This window comes from Echinococcus granulosus, assembly GCF_000524195.1.
Source record: "Echinococcus granulosus chromosome Unknown EG_S00004, whole genome shotgun sequence".
Taxonomy (NCBI): domain Eukaryota; kingdom Metazoa; phylum Platyhelminthes; class Cestoda; order Cyclophyllidea; family Taeniidae; genus Echinococcus; species Echinococcus granulosus.
Window position 1 is genome coordinate 361,744 of NW_020170384.1, and position 21,547 is coordinate 383,290.

The 21,547-nt window shown below is 40.2% G+C and overlaps 2 protein-coding genes across 2 annotated transcripts; one reads left to right on the plus strand and one right to left on the minus strand. All coding sequences in view use genetic code 11, as the record gives it.

Moving 5' to 3' along the window:
- Positions 1-531: 531 nt before the first annotated feature.
- EGR_01035 (hypothetical protein) lies at positions 532-2,802 on the plus strand (the record flags this gene model as incomplete). Its single annotated transcript, XM_024490284.1, has 1 exon — positions 532-2,802. One exon carries the CDS (start codon positions 532-534, stop codon positions 2,800-2,802), a length of 2,271 nt encoding a protein of 756 aa, XP_024355103.1.
- A 2,112-nt stretch (positions 2,803-4,914) lies between these two features.
- Positions 4,915-20,325, minus strand: EGR_01036 (hypothetical protein; the record flags this gene model as incomplete). The annotated part of the gene is made up of 14 exons (XM_024490285.1): positions 4,915-5,022; positions 5,185-5,321; positions 5,757-5,871; positions 6,123-6,224; positions 6,302-6,324; positions 6,845-6,948; positions 11,207-11,278; positions 12,196-12,278; positions 12,779-12,847; positions 14,180-14,325; positions 14,954-15,062; positions 15,659-15,784; positions 19,894-20,114; positions 20,187-20,325. The coding sequence occupies 14 exons, from the start codon at positions 20,323-20,325 to the stop codon at positions 4,915-4,917; spliced, it is 1,554 nt and encodes a 517-aa protein (XP_024355104.1).
- Positions 20,326-21,547: the final 1,222 nt, after the last annotated feature.

Sequence of the window (21,547 nt, forward strand, 5' to 3'; positions counted from 1 at the left end):
TATTCAGGTAAGGAATATAATTTATGCTTTGATGTCATCTGTTGCAGTGAGAATCTGGCTAAACTGTTATTCCGTATTGTTGAGAAAGAAGGAGCATTTTGTTGATAAATATAGGTCACTGATTTCACTTATTACTATTTGCCCGGTGTGATTTCTGCTCCTTATTAATCTGTGGATAAACTTTTGCTTATGTATTCAGGTAGCCAATAGCAGTTTCTTTTTGAAAAAGATTAATTTCACCTTTGCGACGGGTTATTTATGTTTGAAATCGGTTCTGTAAGCGACTATTAGTTTTCAATTGCGCTTTGCCTACACTTGGTAAATACGCTTTGAATTGCCATTTCTAGTTTTATAGGTAAGCGGTAGTTAGTTTCTCTTTCCTTCAGATAAACAGTGGCGGTAATCAAGCGTGCTTGACTTCTTAATCGTCGGACGATCACCAACTCTCAAATTGACTCGCATTGAATTGTTAGATTTTATTTCCACATCAATCTAACTTCTCTGCTACTGTCCATCTTCACTTCGTCGGACATGGACCATCCTGAGCCCATATCAAAGCGTGTTCCGGAGATTCCGCAATGCCGGAAAGGTTTCACTCTCGAGGAGGCCCGCGGCTTTGTCGATGCTGTGATGCAGGTCTTCCATAGCCTCGAAGATATGACCGACTTGCGATCTATGTATGAGACCGGGAAACAGCTCAGTCGTCTCTACTTTGACTGCCATCAGTACCGCGTAGAGTTGGCCGAATACCTTACCAGCCTCGAGTATCCGGCCTTTGCGTCTAAGATGATGAAGAAGCTTAACAATATGGGTGTCTTCAAAAACGACAACATCTGGTTTTCCTCCTTCTATTTTTACAATACAACGTGGAACTTCTCTGAAATATGGCCAGATTTTGCCACTGCTCTTGCCAACGCGGGTCTTCCCAATTTGTTGAACCTTAATATCGGGCACCAGCCCTACCTGGACAATTTGCCCAGCAAAAACGTCTACTACCTGGTGAAGGCTAGTCTATCCATCATTCACAACATCGCACGGGTCCCCGGTAATGTCCACTGCTTCTCCACAGATCCTGTCAAGAGCGCTTTGACGAACAAGTTTTTGCGAGAGGAGGAGTTTCTCCGATGCATTTCAGATCTCTGTTTGGCCTACATTGTGAACGACAACGACACCAACCTCATGACACAGCTTATTAATGGTGCTCCACCAAACAACAGCAGTGTGTTGCAAGGTCTCGTCGACCACGTGGTGACAGCGAAGGCATCAGAAAAACGGCGTTGTCATGGCTTCCAAGTGTCGGAACTGTTGTCAGCCATTGCCACGTTGGCAGTTAATGATAGCATAAAGCCGGACATCCTCTCAGTTTCGGTAAACCAGGCCGGTGAACGCATTACGATTACGCAGTTGGCTAAGGAGGCTATCGAAGCTGCCGCTCAAACCACCCCTTCTCTGATGGTGATTCGCGAGGCCGAGGAGGTCGCTCGTTTGCTCTGGAATCTTTCTCTCGATCCACGCGCACCCAATCCCTCGTCTGAAATGAACTTACAAGTCGCGAACTGGCTCTCTGGCCTCATCAAGGAGGGCAAAATCTCGTCTTTGCCGAGCCACGTGGCTAAAGCGCTCGAAGCTGTGTCAGCGCGTCTCACCCTTCCCGTACCTGCCTCTATTTCTCCAGGCCAAGGCATCTTCCTGATTTCATTTGCGCCAGTTAATCGGATGGCTGCCGTGAAGATTGCCGAACGCCTACAAGCTGCCGGCCTGCCTGTGAGCACACTGGAGGCACCAGATTCAGACAACGCCCTGCCTGACTCCTCCGCCGTCGGTATGTCGGGTGCCTATTCAGCCTCTACCTCATTTTCGCATTGGCGGAAGATGATAGACTCCGCCAGCGCTATTGTGGTCTGCGCTTCTGAGGCCTATCGACTGTCTCCTGGTTGTCGCTACGAAATTGAATGCGTTCGTCCCGGTCTCAGCAGCCCCAGCAACATCTCGGGGGGTGATTCATCATTCAAACAGCCTTCCAGATATATCCTTCCCGTCTACCTGCAGCCCAAATACAAGCCCTCCGGCTGGCTCGGTGATCTTCTCGCCGGACAGGTCGTTCTTGATCTTAGCGGTCGGAAGGATCTGGATGTGGGATTCGAGAATTTCACCCTTCAGGCACAAAATTTGTACGCAGAAGTGAAACAGACCCTAGGCTCAATGATGGCTAACGATAGAAAGGGTTCTTTGAGTGCTATACCCGCTGGTGCTCCTTCACAGACCAACCACGTAGATGGACTTATTTCTGGCTCTTTGAGGAAGATAAGCAACGAGTATGTCAGCTGTACGACAAGTCTCGGACGAGATGGGAGTTTGCCGAAGGGCATTGCGCAGCCCAAGGGCCCTTTCTACGGACCAGTGTCTGGGGCGCCCTCGCCCGATGCCATAATGCGCATTCGTAAATCGGCAGTTCGTGCTGAGGTGCGCTCTTGGTCTACCAACACGGTTTCGCAGTGGCTCAAGTTTCGCGGTCTCGGACAGATTCTACAAGTAACCGGAGCGTTCGACGGTCTCCTACTATCTCAACTCGCCGCGATGCGCTTCTGGGCGCCAGAATACTTTGCTCGCTCATTGCAGACAGAGTTGCATCTATCTTTCATTGACGGTCTGCGATTAATTGAGGCCTTAGATGAGCTCTCACCTGGAAGCGGCGTCGGTGAGGCCGACGGTTTCACGGGTCCCAGTGGTGAGGCAAATTACGACGACCGCGCAGACGCCTTCTCCCACGTCAGTGGTTGCGACAACATGAGCGGTCGTTAGAGGGAACAGAGTGTGACGTTCACTTTCCCATTCTCATTTCTCGTCATCCCTAGTACGTCAAATAATACCCCTACTTTTCAGCGTCTACTTAATTCTACTAGGAGAATGGGAGAAGACAGAAGCAGGCTGTTTTCGAAGATACTTTCGTAGTTGTTGATTCCCGTCTAAATCTCTTTTCCTCGCCTCCCCCTAGTCTTCTATTACCCATAATTATGTTACTCTTCACTCCTGTTCGAGATAAGAGTAACGGTCTCACCCTCCTTCGGTCTTCCTCGACACCAGATTTAATCAACTTGCTCTCTTCCTCTGCCCTCTACTCCCAATTGCATTTGATGAAAAGCGCTCCTTGACTCTTAGTCCCCACATATTTCCCATCTCTGTAGTTTTGTCACTCCTCTCTATTCATTCTCAAATTTTCTTGTGTCTATCTTATGCTGTTGTTTTTTGTTAAAGAAAACACATGTTCTCACATCGTTATTTTCACTGTGTTACAACCGCATGCGCGCACATGCGCCTACTCAGCACACCTCTCCTAGTTTCTCTCAGACATGCACACATTTACAGACATTGGCGCGAATTTCATTTAGATTTGCCAGACATTGCCGTGCATTCTTCATATGTTCCCTTAGTTCATGATTGGCCTCCACAAATTGGCATACTTTTTTCTCTATCCATTTCTCTCCTTTCATCCGAGTCAGTTTGCGTTGTAACTCTGCTTACCTGTGCTCTCAATGTCTCTCCACGAGCGCGTTTGTGCGCGTGCTGCCCTCTGGCCACACACAAGGAGTGATCTCTGTCCAATATTTGTCTGAAGCATTTCTCCCAATCGGGGAAACGAGACGTTACAATCAAATACTGTTTTTGCCCTTTTGGTCTTGGCGTTTTTGGTATGGGTTGGGAAGAGAGGTACTGATCAGTCTATGGGTGACGGGAGATAATTAGCCTTTATGAGTAGCTGGTGATAATTAGTAAGCTGACAGTTCCAGTTCGCTTCTTAGACTCTGAGTACGATTTGCTTATATGATGATGGTCGAAGTGACCAATCTTAGTACTGCGTCAGGTGAAGAGAACACGTTCGCCCCGTCTCTAGGATTTTGCATCTGTAGTGTCTGATGGATATGTCATTCGACTGCTCCATTCATTAACTGTAATGTGCGGTGTCAATAGCACTAAGGTTGAAATTACACAGCAAGAATATTCTTATTAAGCGAATCGAGAAGAACGATAAAGCGATTCAGACCTGAACGTGGTTCTTTGGTGACATTGGTAGGAGGAGGGTGATTCCATTTCTACGGCGACATCAACTGCATCAGGAATCCAACCCTTGATTAAACCTATTTGACACCCGATGGTGCGGGGTGCATCAACTCAGGAAGGCTAATTGTACCGCCGTAAAAATACGGTCGTGATGAAATTCTGAGCGAGTAAGCGGCCTTCGTAACCGTTTGCTTAGCTTGGGCGCCTTCTGGGTCGAAGTTTCCATTGGAAAGCGTGATGCTATGTCCCTTCAACGCGGTAGATTCAATTTGAGGATGTTGGTAACCTGAACGTATGGTGAGTTAGTTGGTAGTGGTTTAACTTTACTTTTTTAGGAGAGACAAAGTGGGACTTCGTGTACCAGCTGGGTCCACTTTATATCGAAAGTTTAAGGCGGATACGGGCTTGAGGTGATCACTATTGTGTGCAGTGCTGCTATGGTACGAAATTTGTATATCGGGATGCACACACTTCAGCGTTTCCATTGATACCTCATTGGGAGTTGCTAGACTGGAAGAAAGTGTTCTGATCAAAGCGCGTTTCCTTCCACTAGGTCGGTATCCGCTAGTATTCGGTTATAATGTTGATGGCACGGAATCATGCCCACGTCATCCATGCTGATGTTCTCGCATCCCTTCTCCATGAGGTATATATTATGAAGCCTCCAGGGGCGATTCAATCGTTTGCTGTTTTCTCCACAAGGCAGTGTGTTGCATGCAGTAACTAAAACAACCTAAGCACTTATGCTCATGCCAAAAACAAATTTCGCCACCTTTCTTTCATCATTTTGTAGCTAAAAACAGTTCAAACCAGAACAAATGATTTTATTTGTGAAAATGAGGGACGTTACACCTTCTATTGATAAACCTCAATGTGATCGCTTGACTTGGGATAGATTATGCGAATGAGACTCTCTGGCTCCCTCGTCACATCCTCCATATTGTACACGAATTTATTCGGAATCTACACAAAAAGAGGAACATTTGCTTCAGTATCGCGAATTCTGAGTGTCTAATCCAGATGTCTATCGTGTAAATAATTAAGCTACCTGAAACACATTAAAATGTTTACTTCAGAAAGGTTTTAAATTATGCACACACAAAGTGCTGTTGAATGCCAGCATACCTTCGAGCAGATAGGAATATTGTGAGCTTCGTCGCGGTCAAGGTTGATCCTGCAGCCTGGAATTATTCCCACACCGACAACGTTCTTTTTGTGTTTTTGGACTACAGAAAACAGCAATTGTCCTCCACGAATGTCCGCTAAAATAATGAGGAAGAACTTTAGATTCTCCAATGTGACGCCGTTTGGACGTAGGAGAATCGTTTAATTTATTTGGGAGCTCAGTATTTTATGCAGAGTTCTCAAGAATGCAATTGACGAATTTCACCACTGGACGGGTGAATGCTTTCGCATCTACCATGTGGAATAATGCTTTGGATGCAAATGGAGACGAAACGGGTACTAACTTTGAGAAATCTAACGCAGAAAGATCATCTTATCTCTCTTATCCTTCGTTACCCAATGACTAAAACAAAGTAGGTATCACTTCAACCCCCTCTACCACGAAAACTGCTGGCACAAGACTTGTTTAATTAGATTGAACTTTTAGGCGGCGGATGGTTTATGGGTGTTTCAGACAGCCACACGCCGACGGCCTTCAACGAAGCAGAACGAGTATCCAAGTCACAACCTACATCGCACAAGGTTCCTGAATTTGAACTCTTCATTGAAGTAGGGATTGCAACCCCGCTTGCACTTGGTTTGTTTTTCCATTCTGCGACCGTCCGCAGTGTAAAGCATACACCTGACCTGTAAAAAAGTAAAAATTGGGCCTCCTGACATTTCATCCCCATTTTTTTGAAATGCACCATCTGCATTCAAACGATCCAAATAAACGCAGGGCTAATATGCTTATGTTAGATTCAATCAAATCTAATATTCAAGCTAACGATTTGTTACTCAATTGAAATTTTTTGATCATTTGAGGTAAGTATGGGAGCTTTAGAGGTATGAAAATAACAATCAAGGAATTGCAGATTGAAAGCAAGTACAAGACCCACCGAATGCTTCAATTTTTCGTCCACATGCTCTAGGTTCCTAATAAACACGGACATCCGCTGACGTCGTTCGTTGTACAGAATATCCGCACGGAGCATTATTGCCTAAAGGGGACACGTTGATAGCTAGCTGACGTACATTTTAAATCAAACATAGGCATTACAAGCTCAAGCCTACTTACGACTTCATCAGTAGAGGAGTCGCCTAAAATACAAACATTGTAAGTCAGAAAATTAAGTAAAGCATTATTTGAGGAGCCTAGTCTACAAGTTTCCAAAATTTTTTTTAAAAATGACGTTATTAAAAATAGAACACATCGCACAATGATCACTCAAATAGCTTTTATAACTTACAATCTCCGCAAAGCACGGTCGTTTCTATTAAATAGCATTAAAAAAGGATTTAGTATTTCAACGCCAAATAATGCCATATTTTGGCCATAAGCTCCAAGAACTTATGGAACAAGATTGTGACTAGGTTTTAGGCGGCAAATTTATTAAAAAGAGGAGGAAAACTGAAAAATAAGTCTATTTTTACCTCAAAAACACGCGGAGTAGGTTAATGAAAATTTGGTTATTGCGAATTGTTTTCACGCAATGTGCTTCCAATACATTCATCATTTACTGATGCTACTATGCGTGGAATTTCATTTCATTTGCATTTTTGTACCAAAAAGGAGGAGAATGGGGGTTTTGACGATCAGGCAGGGTTAGATGGCACGTACCTCGACATGGCGAAAACGGCAGTGATGATAGCGATGATGACTGCTGCGATGGGAGCACTGCCGTCACAGGCACTGGTTTCGGATCCAGAGTAGAGGGAAAAATTCTTTTTTAAACGCAATTTCAGTCGCAGATAAGAGTGGTTAACTGTCCGCATTTTTTTAATTAAAACATGGCGGCTCGAATTTGTAATAAAAGACAAAGCCAAACTAATTCAAAATCAGTTAGTTTATGGAGAGGAGACTTTATTTCGACGGACCGAAGAGACAGGCAAATAAACATTTTCCTATCGACAACAACAGTCGAAACTCATCTTCGGCTGAAGAATACAGATACTTAACGTCAATGTCCATTTACAACAGTGCACTCGCTTTACAGGAATATGCTATTAAACCCACGGAGACTAATAACCAGCTAGCTCTAATAGTTTAGTGATTACATCTGTCTTTTATAATTTGTTGGCCATTGATACTTGTACTGATATCTAAAATGCATTATGAAAGACTGTCATTTGCGTCTCGATGCATTAAAAGCTGCTTTTTTAGTCACAAAAACTTACGTGCTGTTCGAATTTTTGGAGATGAACCTAAATTGAAGGAAATTAAAATCAACCGCAAATCTACCTTTCACTCCTGAGGAGACCAAAAGTGACAAACGATTTGCCAAGTACATTTTTTCATCACCGTTACCAATTAAAACACTTATTAAAGTCACTGCTAACATAAAGCATTTTACCAAACTATTTCCAGCATCTAAGCGTACTTCCAGCAGTTCCTACCGCGATCAAATCCAACTTACAGGGACAGGCTGACGTCGATACGGGCTCAACAGCGACGGCTGAAACTAAACCGGAAATATTGTAATGGATGATGCAAGTAAAACTCTCATGAGAAGTAACTTACCATCATGTATGACATTTTTTTCAGTATCAGAGCATGTCGTATCATCTAAAAATTTCATAAAAAATTCAAAAGAAGGTGTGAAAACACGCTTATAAAATATTCGTTTACAATGACGCTCAGTTCCAAGCTCATACTGTTCAACACTTTTCCCGAACACATAAGAAAAATGATAGTGTAGAGTAGCCTTGTGGGTTTGGTAGTAGTATTTTAGGCCTAGCATACTCTCGGAACGTTTGGCTAAGATGCAGCCAAAACCCCTGGCTCTGGAATGAGTTTCAGCCTGATTTAAAAAAAATACTTTCATAATTTTGCACTTAAGCAGGAAATCCAATGATAGATAATTTTCACACTCAGAAGTTTTAATCACAACGAATGAAGAAATGTTAAAAATTACATAATCGAAGCCTCCCAGAAGTTTTGACTTGCGACTTTCCGCAGGCTACAATAAAAAAGTAAAGCTAAGCGAGAAGTTAACCGAAGAGCAAGTCAAATGTCGGGAAGGTGCTATTTTCATCCACTGGTCCTTTGAGGAACTCAACTAACTTTGAAAGGAAAGAATTAGCTATGAAGCACTCCTTAAGGGGTTAATTAAAATCAGGTAATGTTTCTCCAGTCTTTGTCAGAAATAAAAAATAAGAAATAAATAAAACTAATTCAGTTTTTCCATCCAAATGGTAAATACCTCCGTATTTTGTTATCTTCCGAGGGTCAACATGTATCACTTCGTCTAAAATAAACAGTGAACGAATAAACTACCAGCAATAAATGAACGGAATAACTAATCATGTTCAAATTGGGGTGACCTTATCCATAAATAACGAGTATACGAAAAGAGGCGGTAAATCCTAATTTATTTTGTAACGGGCTGCTGAGGAAATGCGACTCATTTCCAACCGCCCATTGATGGGCCAAGGTGGGATTGCCGTCTCGTACATTCTCCAGATTACTGCACATAGGAGTCCTGGAGGCACATTAGCATAAAATCATTCAAAAGATATGGCTCTCTAGGTAGTATAACTGTCAAGATTTAAGTTTAAAATGGTCATTTTAATTGCGGATAGAAGAATGTCTAACGTTTTAGTCGTTAAAAGTTGCCAATGTTACCGAGCTCACTTACAGACTGTGATATCAGAATCCTGGGAAGCTGCATGAAGAAAAGAAAAATGATAGTTAATAAACCAATGAAGAAATCGGTCAGCTTCGTAAGTACCCTTATTCAATTGACTAAAGTAAATAAATATTGACTTTGAAAACCAGAATAGCTAAAATTTGAATTGAGTTTTTGTGAGGCTCCTTCACGGAATCGGCTCATCAGCTTTTTGACCAATGCTTTATTCGTGATTGTTTAAAATCTTTCCTTAGATAGCTCAATTCCATAAAAAAGTCAATGAGACAATCTGTGTTACTTCAAAATGTGTATTTCGCCAATGATTCAGTAGAGTTGGAAAATATAGATGAAGGTGTGGCTAATAACCACGCAATGTATTTTTTGAAGGCTTGATTTCCAGTGGAAGATAAGTTTTTTGTTAGTGGGGAAGAAAATAAAGAGCAATAAGGAGCCCAGTTAAGCACCACCATTTTGGAATTTAAAGTACAAGATCCAAATAAGTAAGCAGGCTCCATATAAATTAAACAGAGAGCATGGTAACTTTCTCCTTCGGTCTCGTGGTATAGAAATGAAATATCTCCCATTCGCTGCATTATCATCCATGAGACCTTATTTCTTCTCCGTAATACCGAGCCTCCACTTAGCATAGCGGCCAGGTAGAAACTAAATGCCAAAATGCAGTCTGAAACGTCAAAGGCGATTGCTTGATGACTCACCACTATGGCAGAACTGGGGCTTCAGTCAACCAAAGCAGGCTTGTTTGCATTACCAACTCAACTGGTTGCCTTTGAGAAGCAGGAATAGGCCACAAGGGTACTTGATCATGCGTCATACAAGCAATGATGCTTAAATAAGTTGTAAGCAGTCCATTGAGGACTATATGTCTTGTAAGTTATGGATGCAAAAGGTTCACGAGGAATCTCGCCTACAAATGAGCGTTCAACTGCTCACACTATTGCATATGAAGTAAAAAACGTTCTCTTCGTAACGCAGAATTCATGCATTATTTGGTCGAGTTCATTCAAAATACTCTTAGTAGCAGCCAAATATAAACATTGTCCCTAACCATTACTGCAGCCTTAGGCATTTATTTTAACTCTTATTCTGACAAATTTATGCATGCTTTTGTTAAAAATCCCAATATTCCATAGAGAATAAATTGTGAAAGACCATATTTTTGGGAACAGTCAACAGATTCCGCAAATGAACGAAATGGCCTCTGGTGCGTGTATGCAACCAACTACTGCCTTAGAAGACAGTGAATTGTTTACTTGATTTTATTGCTGAGACATAAATTAAACATGGTTATTTACTCATTATGTGCTCAAAAGTAAATTAAATGAAAAATGCAATATCCTTAGACAGGTCTTACTGCTTGACGATGAAGGTGCAGATAGAGCAGGTGAAGACAAGAGAGTCCCTATATTTGTATCAAATCAAATCAAAAAAGGAAAAATATACATAACAGAGGAAAATTACAAATTACCCTTCAAAACAACTCGTGATTTAGTGAGTGCACTAGATATCATTATAGTTTCACAGGTACTAGCAACCACAGATGTGCTTTGAGTTACTCAGCATTAAAGAATTTAAGCTAAGGGGTCACTTTATCAAAAAGATAAGATAAATTGCTTAGAAACCAAGTTAGCTTGTTATTCCCAATGAATTCATGCAGTGTAGTGGTAAATGAGAATACCTTGCTTCCTGGGAGATTTGGTGACCTCAGTGTTGATCACCTCATCTAAAATGGATGCACACTTTCTGAGTTCATACCCTAAAACAAAGTAGGCGTCTCTGGAGCCCATTATATAAGCTCAGTGATGTGCCATTGAATGCATTGCCAAGTTTACCATTGATTTGTTATTTGGAAACTCTTGTCTTGCGTTAATTTTGTCAACCATCCAGGATGTATGGCGAGTCCTGTATTTATGCAACCAGTGATTGGTGAGCGGACCAGGAAAATGAAGTAGAATGTCTTTATTTTGGGCGATCCTAAGCAGGCAATATTTCACTTACATATTGCGTTCCTGGAAGCGTTCAGGGCTTAAAATTGGAAAGAAAAGACAAGTCACGGTCGTTAATCAAAGCATGAGATTGACAAGGGGAAAATATGCATTTCTTAAAAATTTGCTGTCCGCAAGCATGTCGACTTGCATTTATTTGAAATCATTAGATAGCTTAACAGCTAATAAATCGAATAGCTTTTTCTAAGTATTCCCGTATACATTTCCATGAAATCTTGAGGCAATTCTAAATTCTTCCTACTGAGTGTAGGCTTATAATGCCAAACTCCCTACTGCTTTATCAGCTTAAATCACGTGAATGCTATAAGGCTGCCAGCAGTAAAAACTCACAAAGAGTTTTTGCTTTGGAAGGCAGCAGTGCTATTGTTGATGGAAGTGAAGGCAGTGATGAGGATGGAGACACTGAAACGAGATTAAGTAAATTGAAGGATACCACAAACACGTCTTGTAAAGCAAGTAGAATCGTTTAAGGGTATGATATGGATAAGGTAGTTTTCGCATTAACTTTGGTACCAAGAATGACTTCTAAAAGTCCTGCTTACCACTCTTCGATGATGTTGTAGGCTGGTAGCATGCTGTTTCATCTAAGGTAGGGGATAAAATGGAAGAGCAAATATTTGCATTAAATGGGGTAAGAGGGACACAATTTACAAGAAACTGGTATCTTCAACCTAGTAAAAAACATCGAAAACAGCCTTATAAAACCCTAAATTCACTTTTAAATATCATTTTATTGCCGTGAAGGAGGTGCACAGAGAAGGAGGATCTATTTTGCGCCGCATATTTTTATGCATATTGATAGAATGGGTATGAAATGCTTGGAAGAATAGGGAAACTCACAATTGTACAAATAAGGCATCGATACAGATGATCCTACAATTCGACAAAAATTGAATTAATTTAAGGGTTTTCACTCACTAAGACAATGCTTCCTGTTTACAAACGATAAATCAGAATAATGCAAATAACATTCGTGCTATGTGGACAAAAAATGTGCTAAAAACCGTGGGTCTACGCAGTGAGGTAGCGTTAAATAAAATATAAATTGGGGTGAGATTATATGACGGGGACACCTCTCTTGCAGGTCGCCACTCTTCGCTCACAGCTTGCGGATCTCGCTAAAAAGGCAGGAAAGTCATAACGAGTTATATCGTGAGAAAATAAATCTTAAATCATTTTCGCAATTTTTTGACTTATGCCATTTCATTTGCGAAATTTTACAAAAAGGAAGTAATATCTTTTGCTTATAGGCAAACACCTGAAATTTTCTTATTGGTAAATCACCAACGCCTAAATAACATGTGCTTAAATCGACAAACTCATCACCAGGTGGAGGACTTACGACACGTTTTCGCCTTCGGTAGACACGCGATGGAGGATTGCGATCGAAATGACGAGGAAGCTGAAATTTTTACACACGCAAATGTAGGGATGATACAGACTTAACTATGCATAGATAAACTCAAATGGAATTTGGGGAAAATTTTTTACAAAGGTTCCATAAGGCTCCTTTTAAACCGGCCTTTGCAGTGTTCAGTGGTAAATAACAAACAAACCAACATGACATGAAATCTGGAAAAATTTTATGATGATTTGATAATTTTTGTAAGCATTCTTATCCTTCCAAGGCAAAACATATGCCTCGGTTTTTCTAAAAATCCTCTTTTTTAACCATGCGATTATTCTAGTTTGACAACGCTCGACTTACTGCAGTTATACCGTTTTCGTTACCTTGACCATCTTTTTTATGGGCTATAATACTATACTATCTCCAAATATTTTTCACAACATTTCTGATTCCACTCCAAATTAGCTCTGATAAAGTCGGTTGATGTTTCACAAGAAATCTACTCTAAATCCAGCCGCATTAATGCTCTCAGACCATTACTTAAGAACCCTTACAATGTGATGATGACGACGATGTCGATGACGATGATGATGACGATGGCGTCGACGACGAAGATGATGTACCTGACAATGCAAAAAAAGTCAAAAATCACGATAAACCTCCATTAAAATTAATTTTTAAACTTTTAGAGCTTACTTTTGAGCCGAGATTAAGGCGAATTTAACATGGTTAGCATGGTCCCTAGTTCGTGAAAGTTTTTAAAAAACGCTGGTGCAAATGTTTGGAATGCCGCTAAAGATCGAAAGTGTCAAGTATAACTTAGCGCATACGCCCAAATGCCATTAGCATTCGACTGTGTGTAAATGCAATTTAGTAAGCCTAAGTTGGGTTTCAGATTACGAAAAGGCATGGTCTTTCTTCAAGTAAACATCGGTTTAGACGTTTCAGTTAGCGAAGATGGCACTGAGGAGTTGGGGCTCCACTTTGAAGAACTACACCAAGGCTTACTGTGAGATTCGTGTGACGGCAAAATTACTGGAGTAATTACAAAGCATCATTGAGATGCCTAATTGGTGCTATTCAAAGCATAAATAAAAATCTGTTAATTTCAAATTGCTCATCATTGTGCTTATAAATTGTTGGATCAGTTGTCAAGATGAGAATTTGGGAATTATTTTTACAAGAATTTCGTGTTCGGTGCAATACACGATGTATTAGATGATTTGAAAGCAGTATTTCCACTTTCTTCGATAATATGGGATGATGTTCATGAATCACTCCAATTCTGTATTTTAAATGACAAACGAGTGAGAGCATATTTATCGGAGGGATTGCCAAAATTTCAGATTTGTGGAATGATAGACCTGCTACCCACTCCTCAGAGAACCTTGTACGCTCATTCTATTTGGTGTAGGTCATTGCGTCACCAAGCTATTTACTTGTTTAACATGTAAAATCGGCTTCTGGCAAGTTTATTGCTTGTGTCTTGGCATATCATCTGATGAATGCCAGTTAAGCATGGTGCATGAAAATTTCAGATCATTGAGACTGGTGCAAAGGATCCGTTCAAGGCTAAAGGGTAGGAATTTGGGAATATGTTAGCATTCTACACCAGGCAGCGCCTAATTTCTTCTAAAGATGTGTTGTCATTAGTGCACACCAAATTCATACTTCTATCCCGAGCAGTAACCAGAGTTGACCCGCACTAAAATTGAAAAACGTTGGGTTAGGAGTGGTGGTAGAAGGTGCTTTGAAACTGGTGCAGTATAGGTCATAACTTTAACGTCGGTCTCTTTCAATTTAAGATTGCACTTTTCTGCTTAAATCGGGGCACTAACGCACACAACTCTTCAGACAACAAATAAGTCTTAAGACTCAAATATGCAGATTTTACCCCAAATCTAGGATCATACAAATTAACTAGTTTTTAAAGTTCATGGAAATTGAAGACTTACAGTCGGATTGTGAAGGTAAAGGCTGTAGGCCATGTCGCACTTTAATTCTATTTCAGATCCGCATAGTTCAATCGTTCCCAGAAAGGATTTATGCTTCTTTTTCACTTCATAAATGTCGAAAACCAATTTCCCCATTTTGACGTCCCCTAAATGAGAAAGAATAAATTATTCCTAAATTGCTTTTTTGACAGCACTTAAAAAGTGTATAAATCAGACGCTATAGGAAGACATTAAAATACACCGCGAGAATCCTGAAAAGTTCTATTTCACATATCCATTTAGATTCTAAAAAGTACTGGGAACGAATATGCTGGTACCCGTATGAATTCTTTCTCTAAAACGAGCGGAGCTTGTAAGGTCTTATTTGTTGGCAAAACTGAAAATGCGACACTCGTCCTTTTTAATGCGATTTAATTCATTCACCTAACATGCCCTTCATTGAGCTAGAAGCAAGACTAATATTATTAATTTTTAATATTTACTCCTTAATAGGCACAAAATGCTGCTGCAGTTGCTAATTATTTGCTGAAGAACACGGTAAGATAGCGGTTTGGCATCATGCGATTCAAATAAAGCGCATGAAAAGGGGCGAGACTCAACTCACTTCTAAGTTTTATCTAATTATGATAAGCCGTTTATCTTACAAGAAGAGAGATTGAGCGATCCAACACAAAATCGGCAAGCTATAAAAAATACTCGGCCTAAATGCTGGAAATTTCAGTTGACTTTTCACAGTTAAGAGACATAAAGTGAAAATTGCAACTCATAACCTACTTGCAATGAGAGGAGTAAAGTGGAAATCCTCATTGAAGCGCGGATTTGGTCCTCGCTTCTTTGAAGTTCGGCGAGCGTCAACAATAACTACACCGTCTGGGCATCTTTCCTGGGACCGAAATCGTTTTAGCAATTTCTTTTCTTCCATTAACTGGGGGTTAGTTGGAAGTATAAATTTGGTATTCACCTTAAAGAAAAGTGGTCGACATCAGCGTTTTAGTGTTGCCTTGGTTTCATATGGGGATTTAAAAAAGTCAGGATGGATTCAATCAGGTAATTAATCAGAAAGAGGGAGTAGAAAATCTTTTCACGAGGCAACAGAGGTTCACACCTCCACTGTGCTCCTATCACTTTATGCCAAGATCACTCACACAACTCATATAAACACTTTTGCGAACATGGAATAAAATTAGAAATGAATTGCGTACATGTATGCATGTGTCCGAAAAAAATGTGTTTGTTCCGCTTTTCTTCACCCGCTCTCTCTTAATTTTCCACAAGATAGGATATCAGACTAGAACTTTGACGATCAAAATCACATACAATATCCACTTTTACAAATCTAAGTGAACGCTTCTTTAATAATTTTAGGCAGATATGCTGATGTTTTGGTAACCTCTTACATGTGCGCAGTTTCACTTGCACCATCCCTACTAACTTGTAAATGCACATTTATTTCGCCATCATTTAAAACCAAAAACGTACTCTGACTTTTCTTTTGAGGGGAGTGTTTTGTAGGTTCCTAACTAGCACATCAAGCGCCTGTTTGCGTTCGTCATACTTTATGTAGACATTGAGGATTATTGGGGCTCTGAATGGGTTCGGCCCCGGCTAAAAAATGAAAAAGCGTAAGATCGTTTGCAGCCAATGAGAAGAACTTCCTACTTCTACTTTTACACTTGAAACATAACATATAACTCACCTCCAGCGTGCAAACCTTTTTTTTATGGCAGCTATCTATTAAGTTGAAAAGCGTCATAATTAAGCATAGGTAGCTAATGGAGAGATCAGTATTTAAAAATGAATTCTACCTTTTCAGGCCCATAAATCTAAGCAAAAGGTTTCGCTAAAAGTGTTTATAATACTGATGATCTTGTAATCTTTTTAGACTAACTAAATTTGAACCCTTCCATCTAGGCGATGATAAAAGCCTTCTCTAGCAGTTAAATATGTTTATATTATAGTTCAAATATCAAGACTTGGCAACTGGCGATCACAGCACTAGGTAAAAAGCCTTCAAGCGTTTATTACACAGATCATGCAATCGAAAACTACTCCTTATTTTCGGAACTTGGCACAATGATATTTTAGCTTTGATCCACTGTGATTGCTGGACTTAGCACACATATAAAGGAAATGAAAGAAATCGCAGGTCTCTTACCGCAGTGTGGCATCTCGGTAGCATTACTAGTGTAAATAAGGGTGGGTGCTTTTATACCTACAGTTTTATTTGTACTTCATCAGGCCACTGGTCTCTGACACTTTTTGAATGCGCGCAAAATAACTTCATGCGGGTGACTGCGAGCACTTTGTCCGCCAGCCCGGGTCACAAATTTTCAAGCTAAACCACGGTGATGGCAGTATCATTCAGCGTGCATGTTACATTTCATTGAACAACGGAACAGCGATTTCATTCCTTGAAATAACAATGCCTCGTACCTAAATATGAGAACTTAATGGCATTAACTACCGTCGCAGGTGCAGTGTACCTGCTGGCTGCCAGTGATTCTTAATGCTTGCAACTAGAATTGGAACAGTTCCGGTACTATGAACACTACCTGGTCATGTGTATTCGCGAAGTGTAGGATGAAGTCCAAATCATGCAGTTGGATAATTGAATGTCTATTTTTGTTGCATGTCTATTGACAAAGCATTTCTATGCAAACCTATTTCTACAGTTTCACTCTGATATTAAGCACTCGAAGTTTTTGCCCTTTGTAAAATTCATGGCAGTCATGCTATTATAACTGTTGTTCTAGAGATTATGTATGATTGTATTGTAATACAATACAATCCGATTGTTTAAACCTCGGTCTTGGTACCGGGGGACCTGGCCTTCGGATCGAGATAGTAGCTCTAAGCCCTAATTTATCGAGAAAATGTATATTCGGCTCGAATATCATATCTTCTTTTATCCCTAAGTCTCAGGAAGCTATAATATATCATCAGGGGTGTTGGCATCAATTTTCCTGTATTTTGGATCAAAAATTTTAAGTGGGAAGAAGTTATTTCAGGTAAAGGTCGATATCTTTGCATGGATAAAATCATGTGGTTTTTTTCTCCATAAATTACAACTTTCAGGTGCAAGTTTTTGAGTCCCATGCTGTATTTTAATATTCGTTTGAATTCACCTTTTAGGTGACACGCAGACGGAGTGAAGGAACCTCTTGAATGAGAATAAGTTGTCGATCGCCGAGGAGATAACAAACTCTGATTCTGCTCCAATTTTCTATAAACCAACGGTATCAGCATAAAAAGACGGAACTACTACATTCTTTCCAGTTTTTGATGTGTCTTTGAAATACCTTTTTTTCTTGGTCAACACTGCACTTCGTTTAAATACCATTAAATTATGCGCATACCAGTTTTCATGTATCTACTACTTTACGTTAATTTCGCCGATTAAAAGTGGACCTTCTGTAGTGACAGGAAAATAACACACTGAAAAAGCCAAAATCAAAGTAATTAACCACAATTCTCATCATAAGGTTCACTAAAAACACTGGAAGACTAGTTATGGTGTTAGAAGCGGAATAACAAGTTGCAATTACCATGTCTAGCTATGTAGATGATCTTGTCCTTCCAAGGACTTGAGTAGACTTCTTAAGTTACTTACTATTAGGCAGTTTCAATGGACATCTACCACGTAAAATGTAGATTTGATTTTCAAGTCATAATGTGTAATACCATACCTAAGATAAGAAAAGATGAAGGTGTAGGAGTGAACAAAGTCGAGAAAAGTCGCTTCGTAGTATCCCTAGGACAAATCTGAAACTCTAGTGGAAAATGCCAGCATGGGCTACAAGCGGATGGGGAGAAGTGCACAACCCCGACAGACCTTTGAATCTGACGGATACGAGTAACAGAAAAAAGAATTGCACACAAATGCAACATAAAATGGTGAAAGGATAAGCGGACTACCCCAGAATAACATATAGAAAGGGTGTTGATTTGAGTGCATTCGGTAGAAATCGTAGCAGAAGTACGCAAATACAACGCTGCGAAATTTTTCTTTTGCTAATGCTTTTACTCTCTATCGCTTCATCCGCTCTCCAGTTGAACAGCGATGTAAGAATGCTTCTATTTAGGATCAGAATATGCTTAAAATATGGATAAATCTGTTGGAGATTGGAGCGATCCAAGGCAAAGCCAGTAATACCGAATAGTATGAGATTTGTTGGCCTATCTAGTTGCGTCTCACACAACCCAAAGACATAAATGTTCTTCTTACTTCTAAGAACCAATAATTTTTTTTGCTTTCCAGTTTGAGGTTGTGATATGCACAATACTGCCCCACCATTTTAACCTTCTCATTCATTAAAGTAAACTCAAAAATGATTTACTGGACCATGATGTGTGCGTGGCTTTTTATTCAGTAAATTGGGTAGGGAAACGTGCAATTTCAACGACAATAAAATAACTAAGAAAGCCAATAGGAATGCTTGAATCTTACAATATTCTTATGGTCTTGGCAATATTAATAATTAAAATCTTAACCTTGGCAAACAAATGCATTTTATGAATTTTGTACATTAGTTAGGATAACTTGAACACTCGGCCTGAGATTGTTAGTACGCTGGAATGATGATAAAATAGGCCAAGTAAAAGAAGTACGAATTTACTGGAGGCAGACCGACCAGGAAGCGCAGCTGAAATAGCTGCTGTGTTTATTCTACGGTTTCCATAAATGTCAATGCACCCTGAAATGAAACTGCGCGCACAAAATAGAAAAGTAAAACAAAAGGACGTTTAAGATCAAACAATGTAGAAGGATAACAAGAGATATAATTTCCGCTATTTTTAACAATTGTGGGGGATTATGAATTGTTTAAAGGTCGGCATATCTGAAAGCTACCAAATTTTAAAAACCAAATATATTGGATCATTGTACAATCTTATAATAGCAAATTTTTATTCCAATCTTTGCCAAAAAGTTGGCTTAAGATATTTTAGGAACTCGTACTAAATGATCAATGGCGCCATTTTTTGACGTAGGTGAGTCAAAATCTGGCATAAAATTCGTTGGTAAAGTCAGGCCAATTGACAAGGTAAGAGCCTACATAGCCGATAACAAATGTTTGCATTACTTGCTGGTAAAATACAGTGATATGTGCATATCCACATTGACATATGTAGCTTATTGTGGTATTACACAAACCGACAGAAGAAGCCAAAGTTCGACTACTGGTTCAATTCAATTGTGAGACCGTAAACTCAATTTCAAAGGCGGGATAAGGTAATTTTGGTCGGTCATTCTCTATCATCGATGAGACCTATTTTGCTTAAAATTTAGTAATCTTCTACTCTAAAGTTTTACTATCAGCTAAAATGTGCTTTCATTAGAGAAGGGAATACTCAAAATCTGTCATGCACGACACTTTGTTTTTTGACCAAACCGGATAAGAAATGGGCAATACGCTCGACGAGCTTGTAGAAATCTTACTGGTGCAGACTCACGTAGCAGAAAGGCATGTGAATCGCAGAGTTTACCAAATTTTAAAAAACAGATTAAGATTTGAGGCCCCAAAAAAGGTGTTTTTTGAAAACAAGTTAGGGACTAAAAGTTAACCTCTTAAGCGACATGACTATAAAAGCAAACATGTTTTTTTTCTGCCAAAAATTGAGAATAATGTGTGACAGGAACCCTTGGAGTGGTATGTCATGCAGCTGAGTAAGGGACATATTTTCACTGGTTACGCTTCGAGTGCTTGCAAGATTACTTGAGATTTTTGCTGGTATGTAGAGCATGGAAGGTGTGCAGATGTGTCTTGACTGGGGGTTTGCACAATTCTTAGCTTGGAGCCGAGCAGGTGCACACACCGATGCGTGGGCGCAGGTGCCACGTGCTCACCCCTCCCATTGGTGGGCAGGTCAGCCTCCATGGTGCTCTCCTCGCACTCTGCGATCATTTGCGCACCTCTGCGCGCACATTTGTGTGCGCCTTAGGGGTGGTTTTAAAACGCGATCAACATATTCAAGCTGTTTGCTCCTTAGCCGATGGCTAGGCTGCTACAGAAGTCGAACCAGCCGTCCGCCAACACCAGCAGCTGGGGTGGATTATTCTCCTGTTGCTTCGCCCCGCAAAAACCAAGTTCTCCACCACCTGAAATCCCTTGTGAGTCATCTTCTGTGTATTCGACAACACCTATCATTTAAAAATCCTAAGAGTGACTGGAACCTAACATAATCCAAGGCAATTTTACATGGTTTCTCGGCTGTGCACACTATCGTATTCTCAAGTCATATACTCCAATAAGACTTAAAGGTGTGCCTTCAATTTTATCGCTGATCATCCTGCCATTTTAAAATTTGATTATTATACAGGCCTTAAAGTAGTGTTAACCACTCAAGTGAAGCTCTATGAAGCTATCAGTGGGTTTTAAAGATCAACACGGGGTTCACATGGGGATGCGTCATTTCAAAAAACGACCATTTTGTGTTTGCAAGAGCCACCTTATTACGTAAGTTTATTTTGGTGTTCTTTATCAACCAGAGCACAAATCTTTATTGTAACTATCTCCAATTGCCTTACATAAAGCAATAAGTTTCAGGAGACGATGAAATTCATTTATATCCGACTCTAACGCATCTATGCCATGCGTCGGGTAGATGGGTTGAATGATTTTAATGAAATGACTCATCAAACGTGTAAAATGATATCAGAATTTAGAGCTAATCTGGAACATTTTTTTGCAATTATAATGGCGAGCTTCTTAGGGGCTTGAGGGCATTGCGATTTGGAATCGCGCAGACCATTCAATCAACGCCGTTATTGGCACCCACCATCGGAAAGATATTCAGCCTTTCTTGCCCACCCTCGGATGCAGCTGCCCCAATGAATTGACGCCTTACTTCCTGGTTGCGTATGCATAGCAGTCCTCGATGAGCCTCTGAATTATTTTGGGTTTTTCTCCGATTTAACGCCGTGGTAAATTCACCTTATATTAGGTAATATAAATCCTTTGACACAACCAAAGCAAATTGTAAACTCAACCTTTCGGTATATGCTGCTTTATTTTTTCTGAGTTACTAGCACTAACAGTTTCTATCGCATACAAACTATTCTTACAAGCAGTCTACATTTTGCGTCTAATTTATAAGCGGGAGCATAAAGTGGGAGCGGTCTGGTGCCTTTTCCTGACTGTTATGCAAATAGACGAAATAAAATACTTCTTTAGGTAATTACTACGCATATTGTTTCCATCTTTTGCCCATTTGATTCAATTATCACGTGATCACCTCACAGCTTTGGTGGTTTTTTCGATGCAGCCTCCAAGGCAAGGATGCATGGAGCATGACCAAGCACTTTAATTTATTTAACGAAAGCAACAAATGCACAGGGTCGTTCAATGATGCGCCAACTCGATAATTCCA